At 36.0% G+C, this 16,492-nt stretch overlaps 2 protein-coding genes and 1 long non-coding RNA gene across 4 annotated transcripts in view; 2 read left to right on the top strand and 1 right to left on the bottom strand.

Moving 5' to 3' along the window:
- Positions 1-4,909, bottom strand: part of LOC121416054 (collagen alpha-1(XVII) chain-like) — a 35,753-nt gene extending 30,844 nt beyond the window's left edge. Inside the window, exon 1 of the mRNA XM_041609494.1 lies at positions 4,349-4,909. Within this exon, the coding sequence (XP_041465428.1) occupies positions 4,349-4,786 (438 nt within the window). The 5' untranslated portion in view covers positions 4,787-4,909. The remainder of the gene's footprint in view (positions 1-4,348) is intronic.
- A 1,159-nt stretch (positions 4,910-6,068) lies between these two features.
- Positions 6,069-9,883, top strand: LOC121416056. Its single transcript, XR_005970094.1, has 3 exons — positions 6,069-6,266; positions 6,888-6,978; positions 8,333-9,883. It is a non-coding gene; the product is annotated as an uncharacterized LOC121416056 (long non-coding RNA).
- Positions 9,884-10,460: 577 nt separating this feature from the next.
- LOC121416055 (G-protein coupled receptor Mth2-like) lies at positions 10,461-16,492 on the top strand. 2 transcript variants are annotated; one of them, XM_041609495.1, is made up of 4 exons: positions 10,461-11,030; positions 12,009-12,156; positions 13,321-15,354; positions 16,053-16,492. In XM_041609495.1, the coding sequence occupies exons 3-4, from the start codon at positions 13,885-13,887 to the stop codon at positions 16,389-16,391; spliced, it is 1,809 nt and encodes a 602-aa protein (XP_041465429.1). In that variant the 5' UTR covers positions 10,461-11,030; positions 12,009-12,156; positions 13,321-13,884; the 3' UTR covers positions 16,392-16,492. The 2 variants fall into 2 exon arrangements, with proteins under 2 accessions (XP_041465429.1, XP_041465431.1); XM_041609497.1 differs by lacking the exon at positions 12,009-12,156.

A 16,492-nucleotide genomic window follows, 5' to 3' on the forward strand; every position in this document is an offset into this window, starting at 1 on the left:
AATATAATACAAACCAAATTAAAGCGTTAAAACAGTAACAAAACGCCATCCTAATTTTATTTAATCTAAAAGTATTATATTTGATACAATAAAAAAACATGATACATATATCTTAAGAGCGACTGCAAAAAATGATTTTCTTGTTTTCTAGGGTGTTTATTGTATCCATATGAACAATGTTCGATACAACATCAATGTTTAACAAGGCATTTGTAATGCTAATCAATTTATTCGTACTGAAACCTGGAAGAGAAATACTTTATTTCGAGTGTATAAATCATGACACACATTGAAAAAGGTTCCAAAATCATTCGGATGAGGGTTTTCCTACGTATATTTGGTAACATACACAAAATTTCATCTATCTGCAAATTGTATTGTGATTCTGGAATTATAAGTATTTGCATTTTATAAAGTTTTCAAGAATATAACTTAGAACGCCACTATAATGCACATTAATCATACACGAAGAGAGTTTGGATTACCAATATAAGAGTAAGCCAATCTTGAAATTGCCTTCTTCGAAAACTTTTCATGCAAATACGAGATTGTTGAATTTAAATTGAAAATTACAAATATTTTTCTCATGATTGAGATTAAATATCAAGTCTGATTTTCAGGCATGATGGCTCATCTATCAGATGGTGTAACGATACATTGTTTCTTGCTTGAGGTAGATGAAGGTATCTATGTCACGGATACCCAACTATTAACATAGAAAACATCCAATGTGGAATGAAAACATGTCCATGGACATTTCTCCAGGCGATTGTTCTGTCATGATGGGAATACATCTCTTTGACATTTTGATGAATGTATAAATGATTAATGTAAGGGGTGTGAATTACATCCATCGAAGTGAGAGGGCCGAAGAGGGGGGGGGGGCAGGGAAAAGGGGGGGGGGGGGGGAGGGGAAAGGGGGGGGGGGGTTGTCAGGAATTTGATGGTTTACGCCAAGATGATGGGGACAAAATTCTAGACCCATTCATTTCAACTATGACCGTCACTATAACCCTTCACTTCAATTTGACTTCGTGTCTGTGTGATTGCATTTGTTATGTGTGAGGGTGCAGGTGTGTGGGTCTGTGTTAAAACAAAGATTATTGTCATAGGCAGATCCAGGGGGCCCGCCCCCCCCCCCTATTGGCGGAGCAAAAAAGGAAAAAAAAGGGAAAAGAAAGGAAAAAAGAAAAAGAAGGTAAAAGAAAGGAGAAAAGAAGGCAAACATAAGAGGAGGAAGATGAGTTAAAAAATAAGATGAGGGAAGACTTGGAAAATAATTTTTCAACAGTCTTTCATGTCGGGCTATAAAATTTTCGCTCGCGCTTCGTGCTCACATTGCCTGATTTACATATCTTGCTCAATGTGGAGCTTAATATACCAAATTTTGAAGTCAATATACCAACCTATTTCAGCTGGAAAATTGAACTTTCATTATTTTGTTTGATTTTCAAATTGATTTTTAAAAAGTGCTCTATAAAAATGTCTGTTTTATGGTCTGAATATTAACATGTTCTGCTTGCGCTGCGCGGTCGCAAAATTTGATTTGTCAGGTACCTATTATTTTCCTGTATTCCATAAAGTTCTCAAAATATCCCTATTCAGATCAGATTGTCAAAACGTATCAGCTAGTGCTGCACGCTCGCATTTTGATTAGTGAGTTATGAATATCTCAATATTAATTCTCGAACTAACTACTTTAAAACAACATTTGATGACAGTTTATCAAAAATTTCGGCTCGCGATTTCCGCTCGCATTGATAGATATTAGCTCATGAATCTTATGAATAATTACAAAAGTGCTTTAAATGCAGCTTTCTGGCAATAATATTAACAGATTTCGTGCTCTCTTGCTTAGGAAGAGAAATAGGAAGAAAGTCATCATTTTCATATGATGACATAATGTCCTTATAGAATGTCCCGCGGTCCTATGTAAAAACTCAAAGTAATAATAATGAAAAATATCAGCTCCTTTTTTAACTGTGATCTATATCCACTTCACAATTTTCCCACAGACTGCTTGCAATACAGAGCTTAAATTGACCCTTTTTTCAGATCGGAATAATATCAGCTCCTTTTAAACTGTGATCTATATCCACCTCACAATTTTCCCACTCGCTCGCTTTATTGATTTTCATGATGAGAAAGGTATTTAGAATACCCAAATTCTAGGTCGAAATCTGAAACACGCGTTTATTCAGCCTGTTCTCTATTCAAATTATTATCCAGTTTCAGATCACAATATCAAAAATTGTCTGCTCGTGCTTTGCGCTCGCATTATTAATGTATGAAAATTTCCAATAACATATCCTTTTCATGATTTACAAAACATTAATAGAGTGTCCAGAATTTTTCCTCTCGCGCTTCGTGCCCGCATCCGCATCAATAATGTTTAGTTTATATACTTATCCTTTCCACGATTACAAAAAGTGCTTAGAATTTCCATTATTCAGGTAGATATGTCAAAAAAATTCAGCTTGCGCTTCGTGCTCGCAATATTTTTTTTTTTTTTTTTAAATATGTAACGTCTTCATGGCTAACTGCAAGCAAGTCTTTGACAATACCATTTCCATCACTTCATTTCTGCTCACGCTTCACGTTCGTAGTAATTATTCACTTGCATACAATTTTTTTTTTCAGGATAACAAACATTGCCCAGAATGTTCAAAATTTTAGGAAAAAAGAACATAAGATTTCCAAAATATTTAGCTTGCGCTTCGTGCTCGCACTATATAAATAAAGATTATGGTATTATATTTTTATGTTTATTCATAGGAATAAAGCTTAGAAGTTACTATTAGGACTACTCCTTCAAAGAAAACAAAAATCCCGGCAAAAATCATATTCGAGCGGCCGTTCGGGGAAAATATGGCCTAAATAAATTCCGACCCCCCCCCCTATTGGCGAAGGCTGGATCCTCCCCTGAATTATCATGTTTATGAACAGCTCTTTGGTGATTCCATCGTGCCGTTTTTAAGCGAGATGTTGGCCTTTTATGCCCGAAAAGAGATTAACGCAAGCTGACAAGACATTAATGTCCATTTCAGACAATAATAGTGATTAAATTTCTATGTCGGAAAGTAAGATTATGGATAGACTGACATTGTTTATCATTTGATTTCGGTTTAAGATTTATTCATCATATTTTTCTCAAACGGTTGCTTGGGGTTTTTTGGTACACAATTTTTAAACTTAGTTTGTTTTTTCTTCATTATGTCGATGCATGGAGTAATATGTGCCTTGAATTAAGATATATAAAATATGATTTCAAAATATTAATAATTTAGGATATAGAAATTTGAAGGTCAGGGTGTGCTTAAGCGGGTTCGGCTAAATCATAAACGTGATTTATGTCTTTGATTGTCATGACCAACCCCAATACATGTCGGATGATATGATTTATACATTGGCGTAAGGGGGTGGGGCACAACAAAATAAAAATTAAAACGGCTGAAACAAAAAAAAGGAAAGGAAACGGGGGTAAATATGATTATTATTTGTTTGATATTATGAGAACTTTAGTACGAAATTATACATTTTCATTCTAGAAGAGGTGAACATTTTCATTCGGTGGGGGGGGCTCATTCCACCGCTAAATTTATCTATCCGAATAATGATATGTGAAGGAGATATCCCATTCAAATTTGATGCATCGATCAATACGTTTAGTTTACTAGACTTAATGGTTGTACTCATGTTCAAAGATGTCCTCGACAGAAATATACTAAAATATATCAGATCATCAGAACAAAACATACTCTTCTGAAAAATAAAAACCTTTGAATAACGTAGGCCTACATGCCTATCTATCCAGACCATCATGAATTAGAAAAAAACCATTTATTTATCCATTCAATGAGTTCATGTTTGTAAGGAATGGGTTCCGACTGGGTTAGGAAATTCATACCTGGCTCATCTATACAGTATAATATATTTTTCTGCCAGGTCGGAAATATTCTTAGAGAGCTTGAAGAATGTGCAATAGCAAGAAGTAGAATGCTCACATTTCGTTTTACATATCCTCATATGTTGTTTAGAAGTCTCTTTCCAATATTGTAATTCCTTTTGTCTGATAGCGATACATCATGTGTTTCATTTCAGACAAATGTTAAATAAGTCTTAGGAGAAGCCTGTCATGAAAAATTTTATACCCATTATAGCCTGCAAACACGACTTGACCTAGCAATTAGTACGTAGCAGTTAAAGACTTTATGGAATGATATTTAGCACACACCACATACATTAGATACTGTAAACACCAGCCAAATTAATCACCTTCTTGTACTATATAGAAGATCATTATCAGAAATAAGATGAGTGAATGATATGTGACGTAGCTTATACTTACGGGAATTGATATTGGAACAGTTGCTAAGACCTGAAGTCTTCTATCATCTTGGCCGTTTACATCCCTTCTTGATCGACCCAAAACACTCGCATCTTCCTTTTCGTTTGTACCAAACTTACTATCACTGTTAATTCCATTATCTTCTCTTTCATCACCCCAATGGCCATCTTTGTCATGTTCTAAATCCTTTCCAGGTCTGTAAATTGGAGGAAAGTCTTCATTCAAAGTACTTGCATTTGGGTATTCTCCCTTGCCAGAAGGTTCGTAGGGCTCCCCTGAAGATTCGGAGAGGCAGAGCCGGGTTTCCCTTAACTGCGATACGTAACAGAATGTTAACACGAACATCGATATGGTAAGAAAACAGAGAACTGAAAAAGCAAAATAGAGAATTCTGATATGGAATGAACATGAACATTCATTTTGTTTATCCATGGCCATTTTGTTTATGCTTGCCAACACAGCTATTATGAACTGATATCGGAAACGCACCAAACATCACTTCACCACGTTCACCCTGTCAATCCAAGAAGAGCAAGTGAGCGGTGTCTCTGAAAATATCGTAACTCGCGCTCCTATTCGCCAAGAGTCCTAGCGAATTCACGAATGAGAGATCAGAGATTATTCTGATGAAATGTAGAGGGCGCTTTATCACTTCAAACAATAACCGCAATCGTGGAGATTTTGAGGTCTGAAACGGCACATAGGCCTACAGTACTTAAAACAATCCCAAATAAAACATCTTTAAATTTTAAATGTTTTCAAAACAATACTGATTCGATCATTACAAAATGGCTTCCAATGAGTATAAGTGACATTTGGATTATCTAGCAGTTAATTAATTTATTGATCTATTTTACTTGATCATTTTATTATCGACATGTATAATATTTTTGAGCTCGGCCTATTCATTTTCAAACGTATAATATGCCCATCGAGATTACATGATTATTGCAGAGAAAATAACCTAAAATATATCAATAATATAAAGTATGTTTGTCACCGACGCTGATTGATTTTTTTTTATATATTGTATGAAATTGATCTTCTCTGTGTGTGATACTTTAAACGAAGATGATCCAACGCACGTGATTTTTTTTTGGTAAAATTTTGGGGAATATAGTTACACCATTAAACAAATGTAATCATGATTAATCTTGATAAGTATTTTGCTGAGAGAACTCGCCACCAGGAATGTATTCTTATACTCTCATGCTTATAATTTCAGATATTTTGAGTGATACAGCTTGATTGTTAGGGCAGTCCAGAAGCGATTATTTGCAGTGGAAATTTTCATATTTCTCTAAATTACATGAAAAGATTTACTGTTTTCATCTTTCCCAACAGATTCTTGTTTAAATGCAAAAAGGAAATGAAAAGGAAATCCCAAAATATGCAATCCGAATTAGTTGAAAATCACTGAGTTTGAAATTATGTTCAACAGTAACAGTGTCTACGGACACCTGGGTCCGTTGCACAACAGTTACTATAATGGTAATTTTATCTATTGGTAAGTAGCATGGAAGCAATCTTTAAAAGCCAATCGAATTAACGATTGTATCAAAGATACCATTTTGGATAGCAGAGTTATTATAATAGTAGATTCTTAAAAACAGGGCCCTGGCCATACATCTATTGTATTTACGAAAGTCGAGAATAATTGAATACGGAAATGTTTCTGAACTCTGGACACAAAATCATATTGGGATCTACTACATTAGATTAATGTAGGGGTTAAAGTACAGGCCCATTGTTATTGGATATTGTTTTGATCATGTTATACTTGACTTATCTCCATTGAAGTGTCACAATCATGTCCAAATATACACTGCATGGAACAATCTAACGAGTAGACCTGTTTGGGTTTTCTGTTCATAGAATGGACTAGCCTGAATCGTCTATAATAATACACCGAGGAATTGTAAGTACGCTAGACCGTCGTTTCTATATATTTTAGAAGAGAGAAGGAGAGAGAGAAAGAGAGAGAGAGAGGGAGGGGGAGAGATTGATAGATAGATAGATAAATAGATAGATAGGAAGAGAGCCAGAAATAGTAAATGAGGAGCGGGGTTAATAGGAATACTACTATTATTATCACTAATTACTACTACTTCTACTACTATTACTTGTACTACTACTACTACTACTACTACTACTACTACTACTAGTTTTACTACTACTACTAATACTAATACTACTACTACTACAACTACTACTAATGCCACTTATACTGAAGCCTATGCTTACGGGAGGGACAAACTTATGTAATTAAAACTTACATCAGGGCAGAGAGTGGTATGCTATAAAGCGAAACGATGATGTCGACACTGGTTTGTTATAATTTTATTCTTGGTCAACACAAGGGAGGGGGGGGGGGGTGTTCACAGATATCACATTATCACATTGCAACTATGTACACTAGCACATACAGCTTCTAACAAATCCATCGCTGTTTTTTTTTTCTTTTGCCTGTCAAGAACTCTTACTTTTCTTTTATAAATGTTTTTGAAAACCACTTTTATCATATCCTTTGTTGTTTTAGGAGTGAACACTGATAACACCGCTTGCACGTCATACGGAATAACCCCCTTTGGGATTAGCAGTAGGACTGTTGTTCTGTATTGCAGAAATATGTAAGAATTTAATATTATCATTTTTAAAAATACTATGTAATAATTACAAAGAAAGTCGATTGAAAGCTTGTGCCTCCGGAACGTGCCCACACTCCATTTCTTTCTCACTGTCTCCTTTTCTCTTCCTTTTTTCTCTCTTTCTTCTTCTTCACTCTTTACTAAATGTATACGCCTTCATCTATAAACCTAACATGCACATATTTGTATTCTTCATGAAAAACTGATTTTTGTATGAATTCATGTTTACGTAAAATGTAGAAATTTGTGAAACGGAAGAAATTAAATGTTTATTCGATTTAAATCTAATTGAATTCAGAATGAATTGTATACGTAATTTTGTTTATTTCACTCAAATTCAGTAATTTCTTGAGTGATCCATGCGGTCACAGATAGATAAACACATTTTCACTTAATAATCAATCTACTTTACACCTACTTCTAAAAGAGTGAACATTTACATTTCCCAAAAGAGTGGGTCCTGTTTAATTATCTGGTTTGTAAAAAAAAAGTGTATTCAATTTTCATGTGTGAGGTTCAATCCTTAACCGAATATCATGGAAGGAACGTAGATGGCAGTAGAGCAACTATCGATCACAGATTCATCGATTTCTAAGCACGAATCCGTGGCACAAACGTGCCAGCGAGATCAGCGAGTTTTCGCTCAGCAACCTATACAGGGCTTCCAGCGACACGGGCATTTTTAACATTTATTCCGATTTACATATCAAGAAATTCGATTCTTGATGTAATAATAATAGTGATAATCCGCTTTTATATAGCGCTTAATACATGGGAACGCCGTGTATATAAAGCGCTCTACAGATACATGATTACCCCGGTCATCGGATTCAATCAGTCATTCCCGCACATAATGTGTGCACATCCACCACTCCCTGGGGAGTATTCCAGTCAGTCGCTGGTGAAGCGCACAAAGTATACTGGACAAGCTACAATGAATTTCACATCCTACAGCGTGCCCTGGGTCGAGAGTGGCAAAGTGTGGATTAACGCCTTGCCAAAGGATGCCAGACCGCGGGGGATTCGAACACACGACCCTCTGTTTATAACAAGGCGAAAGTCAGAACCACTACACCATGAGCTCCACATAAAAAATATGATTCTTCATATGTAAAAAAAAACCCATTGAGATCAAATTATAGAATTATTAATAATCACATGAGAATTGTTGTATTTCATGATCAGAAATAAAAATTAGTGGCAAAAAGGGATTGTAGCCGAAAGCCTTACGTCGCTGAGCTAAAAATCGTTATTATAAGCAGAGTAACCAATAACCAAATAAATATTAGCACTCTCTCTAACTAACTAACTTTCTTTCTCTCTCTCTCTCTCTCAGGTATGTTACAGATGCTCAGCTAGACGAGCTATCAGGCTCGATCCCATCGTCCCAATACTTCACTGTCTGTCAGTCGTTGGGTGTACTAACCAATCAGGGAGCTATGGTCTTAGAGATGAGAGGGAACAACTACCAGAAAGCTTTCGGGATAGTTCTTCGATTGTGGAATGAGAGAACTGGAGGAACCCGAACACGTCTCCGTGCAGCCCTGAAGGACGCAGGAGCAGGGGATCTCATGAAGGAATGAAAGCAATGATTTACAATATTAGGTTAAAGGCGTGTTGCAATCGTATAGATCAAGACGGTTAGAAAGTACTTTTATTGAAAAAAAACTTCCCTAGAAAAAGATAATTAATGTAAAAGCAGAAATAACAAATGAAATTAGGAGATTTGTTATATTTTAAAGGTTCCAATATTCTGTGAAAGATAAATATTAAACTAATTACAGAAGGCGGCTCCAGGATATTTTGATGGGGGGGGGGTAAGACGACCTGAAGATGATTTCATATTCTTCTTGATTTAATTCTAGGGATATATGATAAAGTTGAACGTCCTAGGCTTTCATTTTCACATTTTTCTTTATAATTCCCCTTTTCCCCCCTCTTTTTCAATTTATAGAGAACTACTTGAAAAGATCATAAGGGTCAGCGCCCCTAGCCCCCTCCCACACTGTGGAGTCTGCCTTAATGCGAATGGTAGCTGAAGATGATGGGGGGGGGAAGAACACCTAACTAGAAATTTAAAGTATCAAATATCATATACTTGAGGGGTGTACGTTAAAAACATCATTGTTATTTTGAGTGTAACATTTTTCAAAAATCATTCTCATTATTTTCTTCCGCAATCAATTTTTATTTTCATCCATCGTGCCCAAGATAACAGGGTTTCGGGGTTAACATTCCATAATGATGTGATGAACAATGTCACCGCATGAATCATTGCCATGATTGATGGCTGAGTGTGTTTTCTTATACGTAATGGCCTCAAATAACAGAAAAAAATACACATACAAATGAGACATCGCTTTACATTTTTTTTACAAGTAAAGTACTATTTTCATGCAATATTTCATTTGCAGTAGTAATGTCCCTCACGATTTGTAGATCATGTTGATTCTGTAAAAAGTGACCTTTTGTATATTTCATTAGCATCATAAAAGTTATTAGTGTTACGCTATATTCGATCACTCTGTTGAAGAATCTTTCATCATTGCAATTTTTCGTCTTCTAAGCCTTATATATTGGTGGGCAATTTTCTTTTATTCATCTTTTTATACCACCACTGCATTACGTCACTGGACATTACTTCTTCTGTAAACGTATATGGATTAAAACATAATATCTTATGAGGAGAAAAAAAAATCATATCAAAGGTATAAAATAACCGCATGATTAAACCTGATATCAACAGAGAGGTCGCATCATCATTCATTTTTATGTTCCTTTTTTTTCATTGCAGTTTGTAACTTAAACATGAATAATTCAGTAATTTTTTGTACTTTTGAGTTGAATAAAATCAACATTTCGTAATCATTGTAATAAAGGAGTTTCTTCGCGTTTGTCAAAACCTGTGTTTCATTAGAATTTTCATTTCTCATCATAGTATGACTCGAAGATTCAAGGAATAGGAAGTATGATAAGAGTCCTGAAAATATTAGTCAATGTATTTGATATAATGTCTTGAATCTTTTTGTGTATTTCATTCATAGTTTCACTTTGATGAAACGAATCCAATATGATCGCTTGCAGACTGGATTGGGATCTGAGAACATAAAACTACACATATACAATTTTATATAGACATGGAACTACAAGAAAAAATAATAAAATAAACGAGAGCGGAGGGAGATGACAAACAGAGACAGAGATACTGATACAGAGAAAGCAAGAGTGGGAGGGGGAGGGGGAGAAAACTTAAAAATAAAGATTAAGTAGCGGAAGTAGAAAAAGAAAGGTGAAGAAGAAGGAGGAGGAGAAGGAGGAGAAGAAAAAGAAGAAGAAAAGAAAATAACAGGAACAAGAAGAAAGAAAGAAATAAAAAAAGAGACTGAAATAGAACAAAAAGAACAGGGAGAAGTGAAGGAGGGAAGAAAAAAGGTTAAGAGATATTTCTGAAAATCATGTTTGTTTTTTACACCTAATATCACTGGCGTAGATTCATGCAGCAATACGATACAATTGCTCGGGGTGCGGGGGTCGTTGTGTCACACAATAGTATGACGTCATGTATCTACGTCCTTGTAAACGACAGAGTCAAATCAACCAGATATGAACTGAAATTTGATAACAACCTGAGAAACAACAATTTGGACAGTGAGGTTATAAGGGGGGGGGGGTGTTTTCAGACCCACTCCTTTACTACCAGTCAATGCAGTCAGGGAAATGATTTTTGCAAGCGTTAGTGGGGTGAGTGGTCACATGTAATGTCAAATCAGGCAGCTGAGTTAGATTTACTGTACGGTGCCATCAAGGAAAGTTTCCTCAACGAGTAATAGGTATACCAATTGAAACTTCTGACTTCACTTTCGTTATCAACTCGTCCTTTAATCATTGTATAAAACTTTGAACAGGATCCCCAAACACTTCAAATACTTTTCTGTGCGTACCCACTGCACTGAATTGAAACTGATAACAGCCACCATTTTCCGCTTTCCTCTTTCACACTTTCCTGCTCAAGCATGCAGTCACAGTAAAGTACGGTGAGTATATCCTTTATACCAATTACGTATACTAAATAAATGCATGTGGTATCGAACAGATCACATTGAACAGGTTTTTTACCCTCAATGATTGTACCGATTATTGTCAATTTCTGAACTAGTATAAACACTCATTTTAAGCCTACATATCGACAGCTGAGGTATATGTACACACATATCGAATGGCCTCCCTTCTTCTGTTTGTAGAGGTTTGATTCTAGCCAGAGTTCGACCTTCATCATTCAACAAACCTCACTGGTGAACCATTCTCACGCGTTTAACCATCGCCAATGAATATACCATTTACCACAAGAACGGATCACCAGTCGATCTTAAAGTCGCTCTTAACTTACAGACAGCTTTATGAAACACCCACCAGGTACTAATTCAAATTTCATGCACATGTCTACTTGGACTGCTATAAATAATATCAATATAAACAATATAATGATAATCGCATGGGCCTACATTAATTGTTCCTATAGTTCTACATGTATAGCATTATATGATCACTTTAATGTCTATAATTATGTTAAGCTATTGAAAAAATAAGCCTGAAAGGGAATGGAATACCTTTTCTTCAAAATAAATTGTGATCATTTTGAATGCTTTACAATATAACGGGTCAATTGATACGGATCAAATAATCATAAAGAGTTAAGTAATATTTACCCTTCATATTCCAAATTCTTTGGGTAGATGGCTGAAATCGTCTCTCTGGACATAATATAATATGTCAACTCTAACGGGCGAGGAATCATTTTGCCGTCATTTTGGTAAGAGCCTCGGCTATGGATGAAGGTTTATTACCACATGACTAGTACGTTCTAGATCCTGTTAACTTGCGATCACTGAATTGTTACCGCATCGTATATAATAGGACCGCTCATTCGTGAAATGAATACAATAACTGCGTTTAAGGTTGGAATTCTGTCTTTTGAACGAATGTAGCAGCTCTTGTTTACTTATATATTTTAGGAGAACACCGGTAGACGAAATCAATTGGTCTACATATTCTTGTTCCACGAACATGAGCATGATTTTCATCTTGAACAAGCGGATTTTACCAATACCTAGGAAAGTTTAAAGTGTTCAATCATGCGATGTATTCTCTACTGTCCTTAGGGTAAGAAAGCTGTTCAACTGTCATGTAGGCGTATCTCGTAGGTTTTTTTTAGAACATTTCTTGTACTAAGAGCATGAACCTAGTATAAGAGATTGACACTCATCGCTAATACCTTGGTCACATTTGCTCTACGGCGGCCGTACGGCGAGTCGAAAACAGCCGTTTTATCAATTTTAATTCAAACCACCTATATCGAGTTGGACAAAAAATGCTAAAACGGCTGTTCTCGACTCGCCGTACGGCCGCCGTAGAACAAATGTGACAAAGGTATTAGTTAAACTAACATGTGACTGTTAATGTCCTCTGAACAACATTCATTTCATATATCTACTTTGATCCATGTCCGACGTCAATTAAGCCACAAGTTGAAGGAAGCATTTCTTGATTTAACCTCCTCAGTCGCGCAGAAGATAATAAATTACTTAAAACTCTGAAATAAATGTGTAGTTATGCTTCTTTTTTGTAATATTAGTTCGAAGTGTCTGATTTTTGATAATCTATGCATATTTTAACCATATTTTAACTGGGCTATATTTCGGATTAGGAGGCTTTTATGGGGGGGGCGTCAGTTTGATTATGTTGATTCCCTCCGGATCTTGGCCGCCAGTCGCGAAAACTTCACGCGCGTGTATATTGTATAGCCTGACGTATACCTTTTTGAAGGATTGTATACATATATGGTAGAAAATAAGAATAATTTCATATAACTTTAAAAGATTAGTTATGTAAATAATTCTATGAAATCATTAAATCATAGTTACATCATAATAGATAACCACATGAGTGATGGATGCACTTATGATGATGATGATAATGAGGATGATGAGGATGATGTTGATGATAATGTGGATGATGAGGATGATGGTGTTAATGATAATAACGTTAATAATGTACCCGTTAATATAGCAAAAACCTATGTGCATATTCTTCTGAAGAAACAGTACGTTGCTTTAAAACACAATGTATTGTATCTTTTTCGTAGAATGTACAATATGGTAGACCTATCATTGCAATTACATTGTATCAACATCAGACCTTGTAAAAGTAATTTTACGAAAGAAATTTGGATAGTCTTGAGTCTAGAAAAGATTTTGGAAAAAAAATAGTCAAAGGAAAAAAGATTGTTTTCACCTCGCAATTATGTTTCCTTTCCCCCGTGTACAGAATCCTGCACGACATGGCAAGTTACACCCTGACTCGGATCGTTTTATGAAAGAACTTGTCAGACGTTTTCTGTGTACAGTAACCATAGTAACAGTATCTCTCAGCCAATCAGAATCAAGGAAAATTGTCAGATCTGACAACTTGTCGAAGTTGTCGGACAAAAATGTTGATGGAATGCTCCCCTGATATGGGCTCTACCCACTCATCAAGGATCTGACCATGACCATTTGTGGAAATGATCTGACAAGGAAAAGTACCCAAGGTCTGATAAAAAGACGTGAATTGTTTTTATATCATTACCGATTCTATCATTTCAAAGATCTGTCACAAAAGTCGCTCTAATTTCATGAAAAATGAATCTAGACGGAATGAATTACTCTTCGAAAGCTTCTTCAAAACAGTGACCTCAATTGCATCTGAATAGCGGATGATTATTGAACAGTCAATATTATCAGACCTTTATCGTCACAATCTCTTATGATTGGAGCGATTGGAACTTGAGTTGTACAACATCAGTAACTTCAAAATCGTGTGTAGGCTACAGGAGTATGATGGTTTAAGGGAATGACTTATTCAATTTCGAAACACTTATTTACTCGTTACAAAATGGATGAGAAACATACCACCACCATTCTCATTTTCCTGCTTATGGCAGTCAATTTTTCGGAGACTGTTAAGACTTTCAGCGGAATTACGGAACTTATACTCCCGCAATCGTCAAACCTGAACATTACGAAAGACTTCGTTGATCATCTTGATGCTTCTCTAGAAAATATACTCTCAGGAGTTGTTGATGATGTTATAGTGTCTCCGATTCATAGTACTGAAGCTAATCCGATGATGGTTTCTTTCCTAGCACATTTTGAAGACTTCGAAATAATCCCTGCTTGTCTTTCGAGAGGTGTATTTTATTACACGAGTGGAATGTCTTCTTTTTCATATACAATAAGTAACGTATCATTGCAGAACTTTCGAAATAATTTTCATAACGAATGCTTTGACAATAAATACAATGTAGCATATTTTGAATATGTTGAAGAGGATTGTAAATTTGAGACATTGGCGTGCGAATTGGACTTTGATTTAAATCGGATATCAAGATATGAAATTAATAAGGGCGGATCAGTTTTGTACAATTTTTACTGCATCTCTGTGGATTACGCAGATGGAGACTGTGTGGTGGTAGATGAGTGGTTAATACTTGAATGGGATCAGCGAAATTATTCAAATTGCTTAATCAATCAAAATGTGATTATATCGTCGAGACCGGACTTTGAATTCATCGATGATACTGAACTGCAAGAATCAAGTCGTATCGATATATTCCCCATCTTGCTTTCCTGCCTAGATCTAAATATTTCACCACCAATCATCCCAGTAAGTGGTGATCAGACGTGGGATAAACTCCCAAATTGGTTAAAGGTGTGTCTACGTATCCTAAATGGCATATCTTTATGCGCTCTTCTCTTCTGCTTGCTAACGTTCGCCATGTTCAAAGAGCTTCGTAATGCGCATGGCAAGAATGTTTTGTGCCTCGTAGTTGCAACATTGCTATCTCTCTTTTATACATCAGGATATATACCACTCCAAACTGACAATCCTGGACTTTGTGTCTTAATAGCTACTCTCATCTACTTCTTCGTACTCGTACCCAACTACTGGTGGACAGCAGTTGCCATTTTCCTAGCGTGGACTCTTGGCAGGAAAGGAATACATCGCATGGAAGAAATCTCTGGGACCCGGTTCTTCACTCTCCTGTCCCTTTTTGGATGGGGTCTTCCTCTCATATTCTCCCTTATCCCCATATTTCTTTTCATGAGAGGCATCAAGGTATATGATATCGACGAATATTGCTGGATAACAAACGGCTGGCCGATCCTTGTCCTAACAGCCCAATCTTTCATACCATTCCTCATTGATTGTATATTGTTCGGTCTGGTGATTTACAGATTAAGAGAAACTCGACATAATCTGGCATCTATGGATTCTACAGGAAAGAACAGACGAATAGCCGACCGTCAATTAACAATAAAGGTATATTGCTAAACTCCAAATCAAAAGGAGTTTTATGTTTTCATAGATTGGATATTAGGCAAATCTTACAACATATGTGTCAAATAGTCATCGGTCCTAGTAGAGATGTGACCAAATACCTAGCTCTTGCTGGAAAACTTTGGATAAAACCAATGAATATTAGGGTAGAATTCAGCAGGATTTTTTAACGTAATGATAGGGGGTATTTTGTTTGTTGTGAGTAATAAATTGAGATGTCAAAATTGTGTAACTTGCATGTTCATAAACATGATTGTAGGCGAAAAGGTGAATATGTTCATAGTGGCAAGTTTTAATTGAAATTGAATTGCAGTGAAATTTCAATCTCGAGTGTACATTTGGTTAAAAACATGTAATCGAAAATTAGGTTTTGAAAAATTTGAATGGGGAAGGGGTTGGGCAACTGCCATAAGTTTCATATTTCTCCCCTCATCAGTGAGGTAAAATAGCGTAAAATTTGTAACGAAATTATTATTCCAGATGGATAACGAATATTCGTGAAACAATCATTATACTTGAGCTTGGAGGGTGATTAAGTAATTTGTGACAACTTAGGTATATACCACGTCCATAGAAATATATCTCAATGTCCAAATCCTATCTAAAGTGCACCGGAAGCAACTAAATTTTGGCCGTAGGAAATTATTATATTCAACCATTTTCTTTCCTTCATTTACAAGATGATGGCAATCTTTGGAGTCTTCTGGCTTCCTTCTTGGATCTTCTTTGTGGCTTTTCTTATCCATCCCATCAGCAGTCTAGCAATCATCGCTCAAGTTCTAAACCAACTCTCGACTTTCATCCTTCCAATTGTGTTGTGTTGTAACAAGCGTGTTGCTGCACTATGGAAGGCCAAATTGGCGCCACTAAGGGATCGTCTCAGCAGCTCAACTAACTCAACTACCATTGACTCCCGTAATGCTACTAAAAAACACACAGCGAATGATAAACCATTTATTCCCAGTGACAATACTCCAAGAGATCACAGAAACGTAGAGCTCCATGAAATGCAAACCTGATGGGCCTATTTTAGGCGGAGGAACGTGTTTTGATCCGAAAAAAAAAGATTTAGACGATCGCTTTGTTTATGTAAATCCAATAACCAAGTTTTATTATTTTT

This window comes from Lytechinus variegatus, chromosome 5 (assembly GCF_018143015.1).
Source record: "Lytechinus variegatus isolate NC3 chromosome 5, Lvar_3.0, whole genome shotgun sequence".
Taxonomy (NCBI): domain Eukaryota; kingdom Metazoa; phylum Echinodermata; class Echinoidea; order Temnopleuroida; family Toxopneustidae; genus Lytechinus; species Lytechinus variegatus.

Coding starts and splice junctions, on each gene's coding strand:
- LOC121416055 (XM_041609495.1), top strand. CDS start 13,885: ATGACTTATTCAATTTCGAAACACTTATTTACTCGTTACAAAATGGAT. Junction 15,355..16,052: donor ACCGTCAATTAACAATAAAG/GTATATTGCTAA, acceptor TTCATTTACAAG/ATGATGGCAATCTTTGGAGT.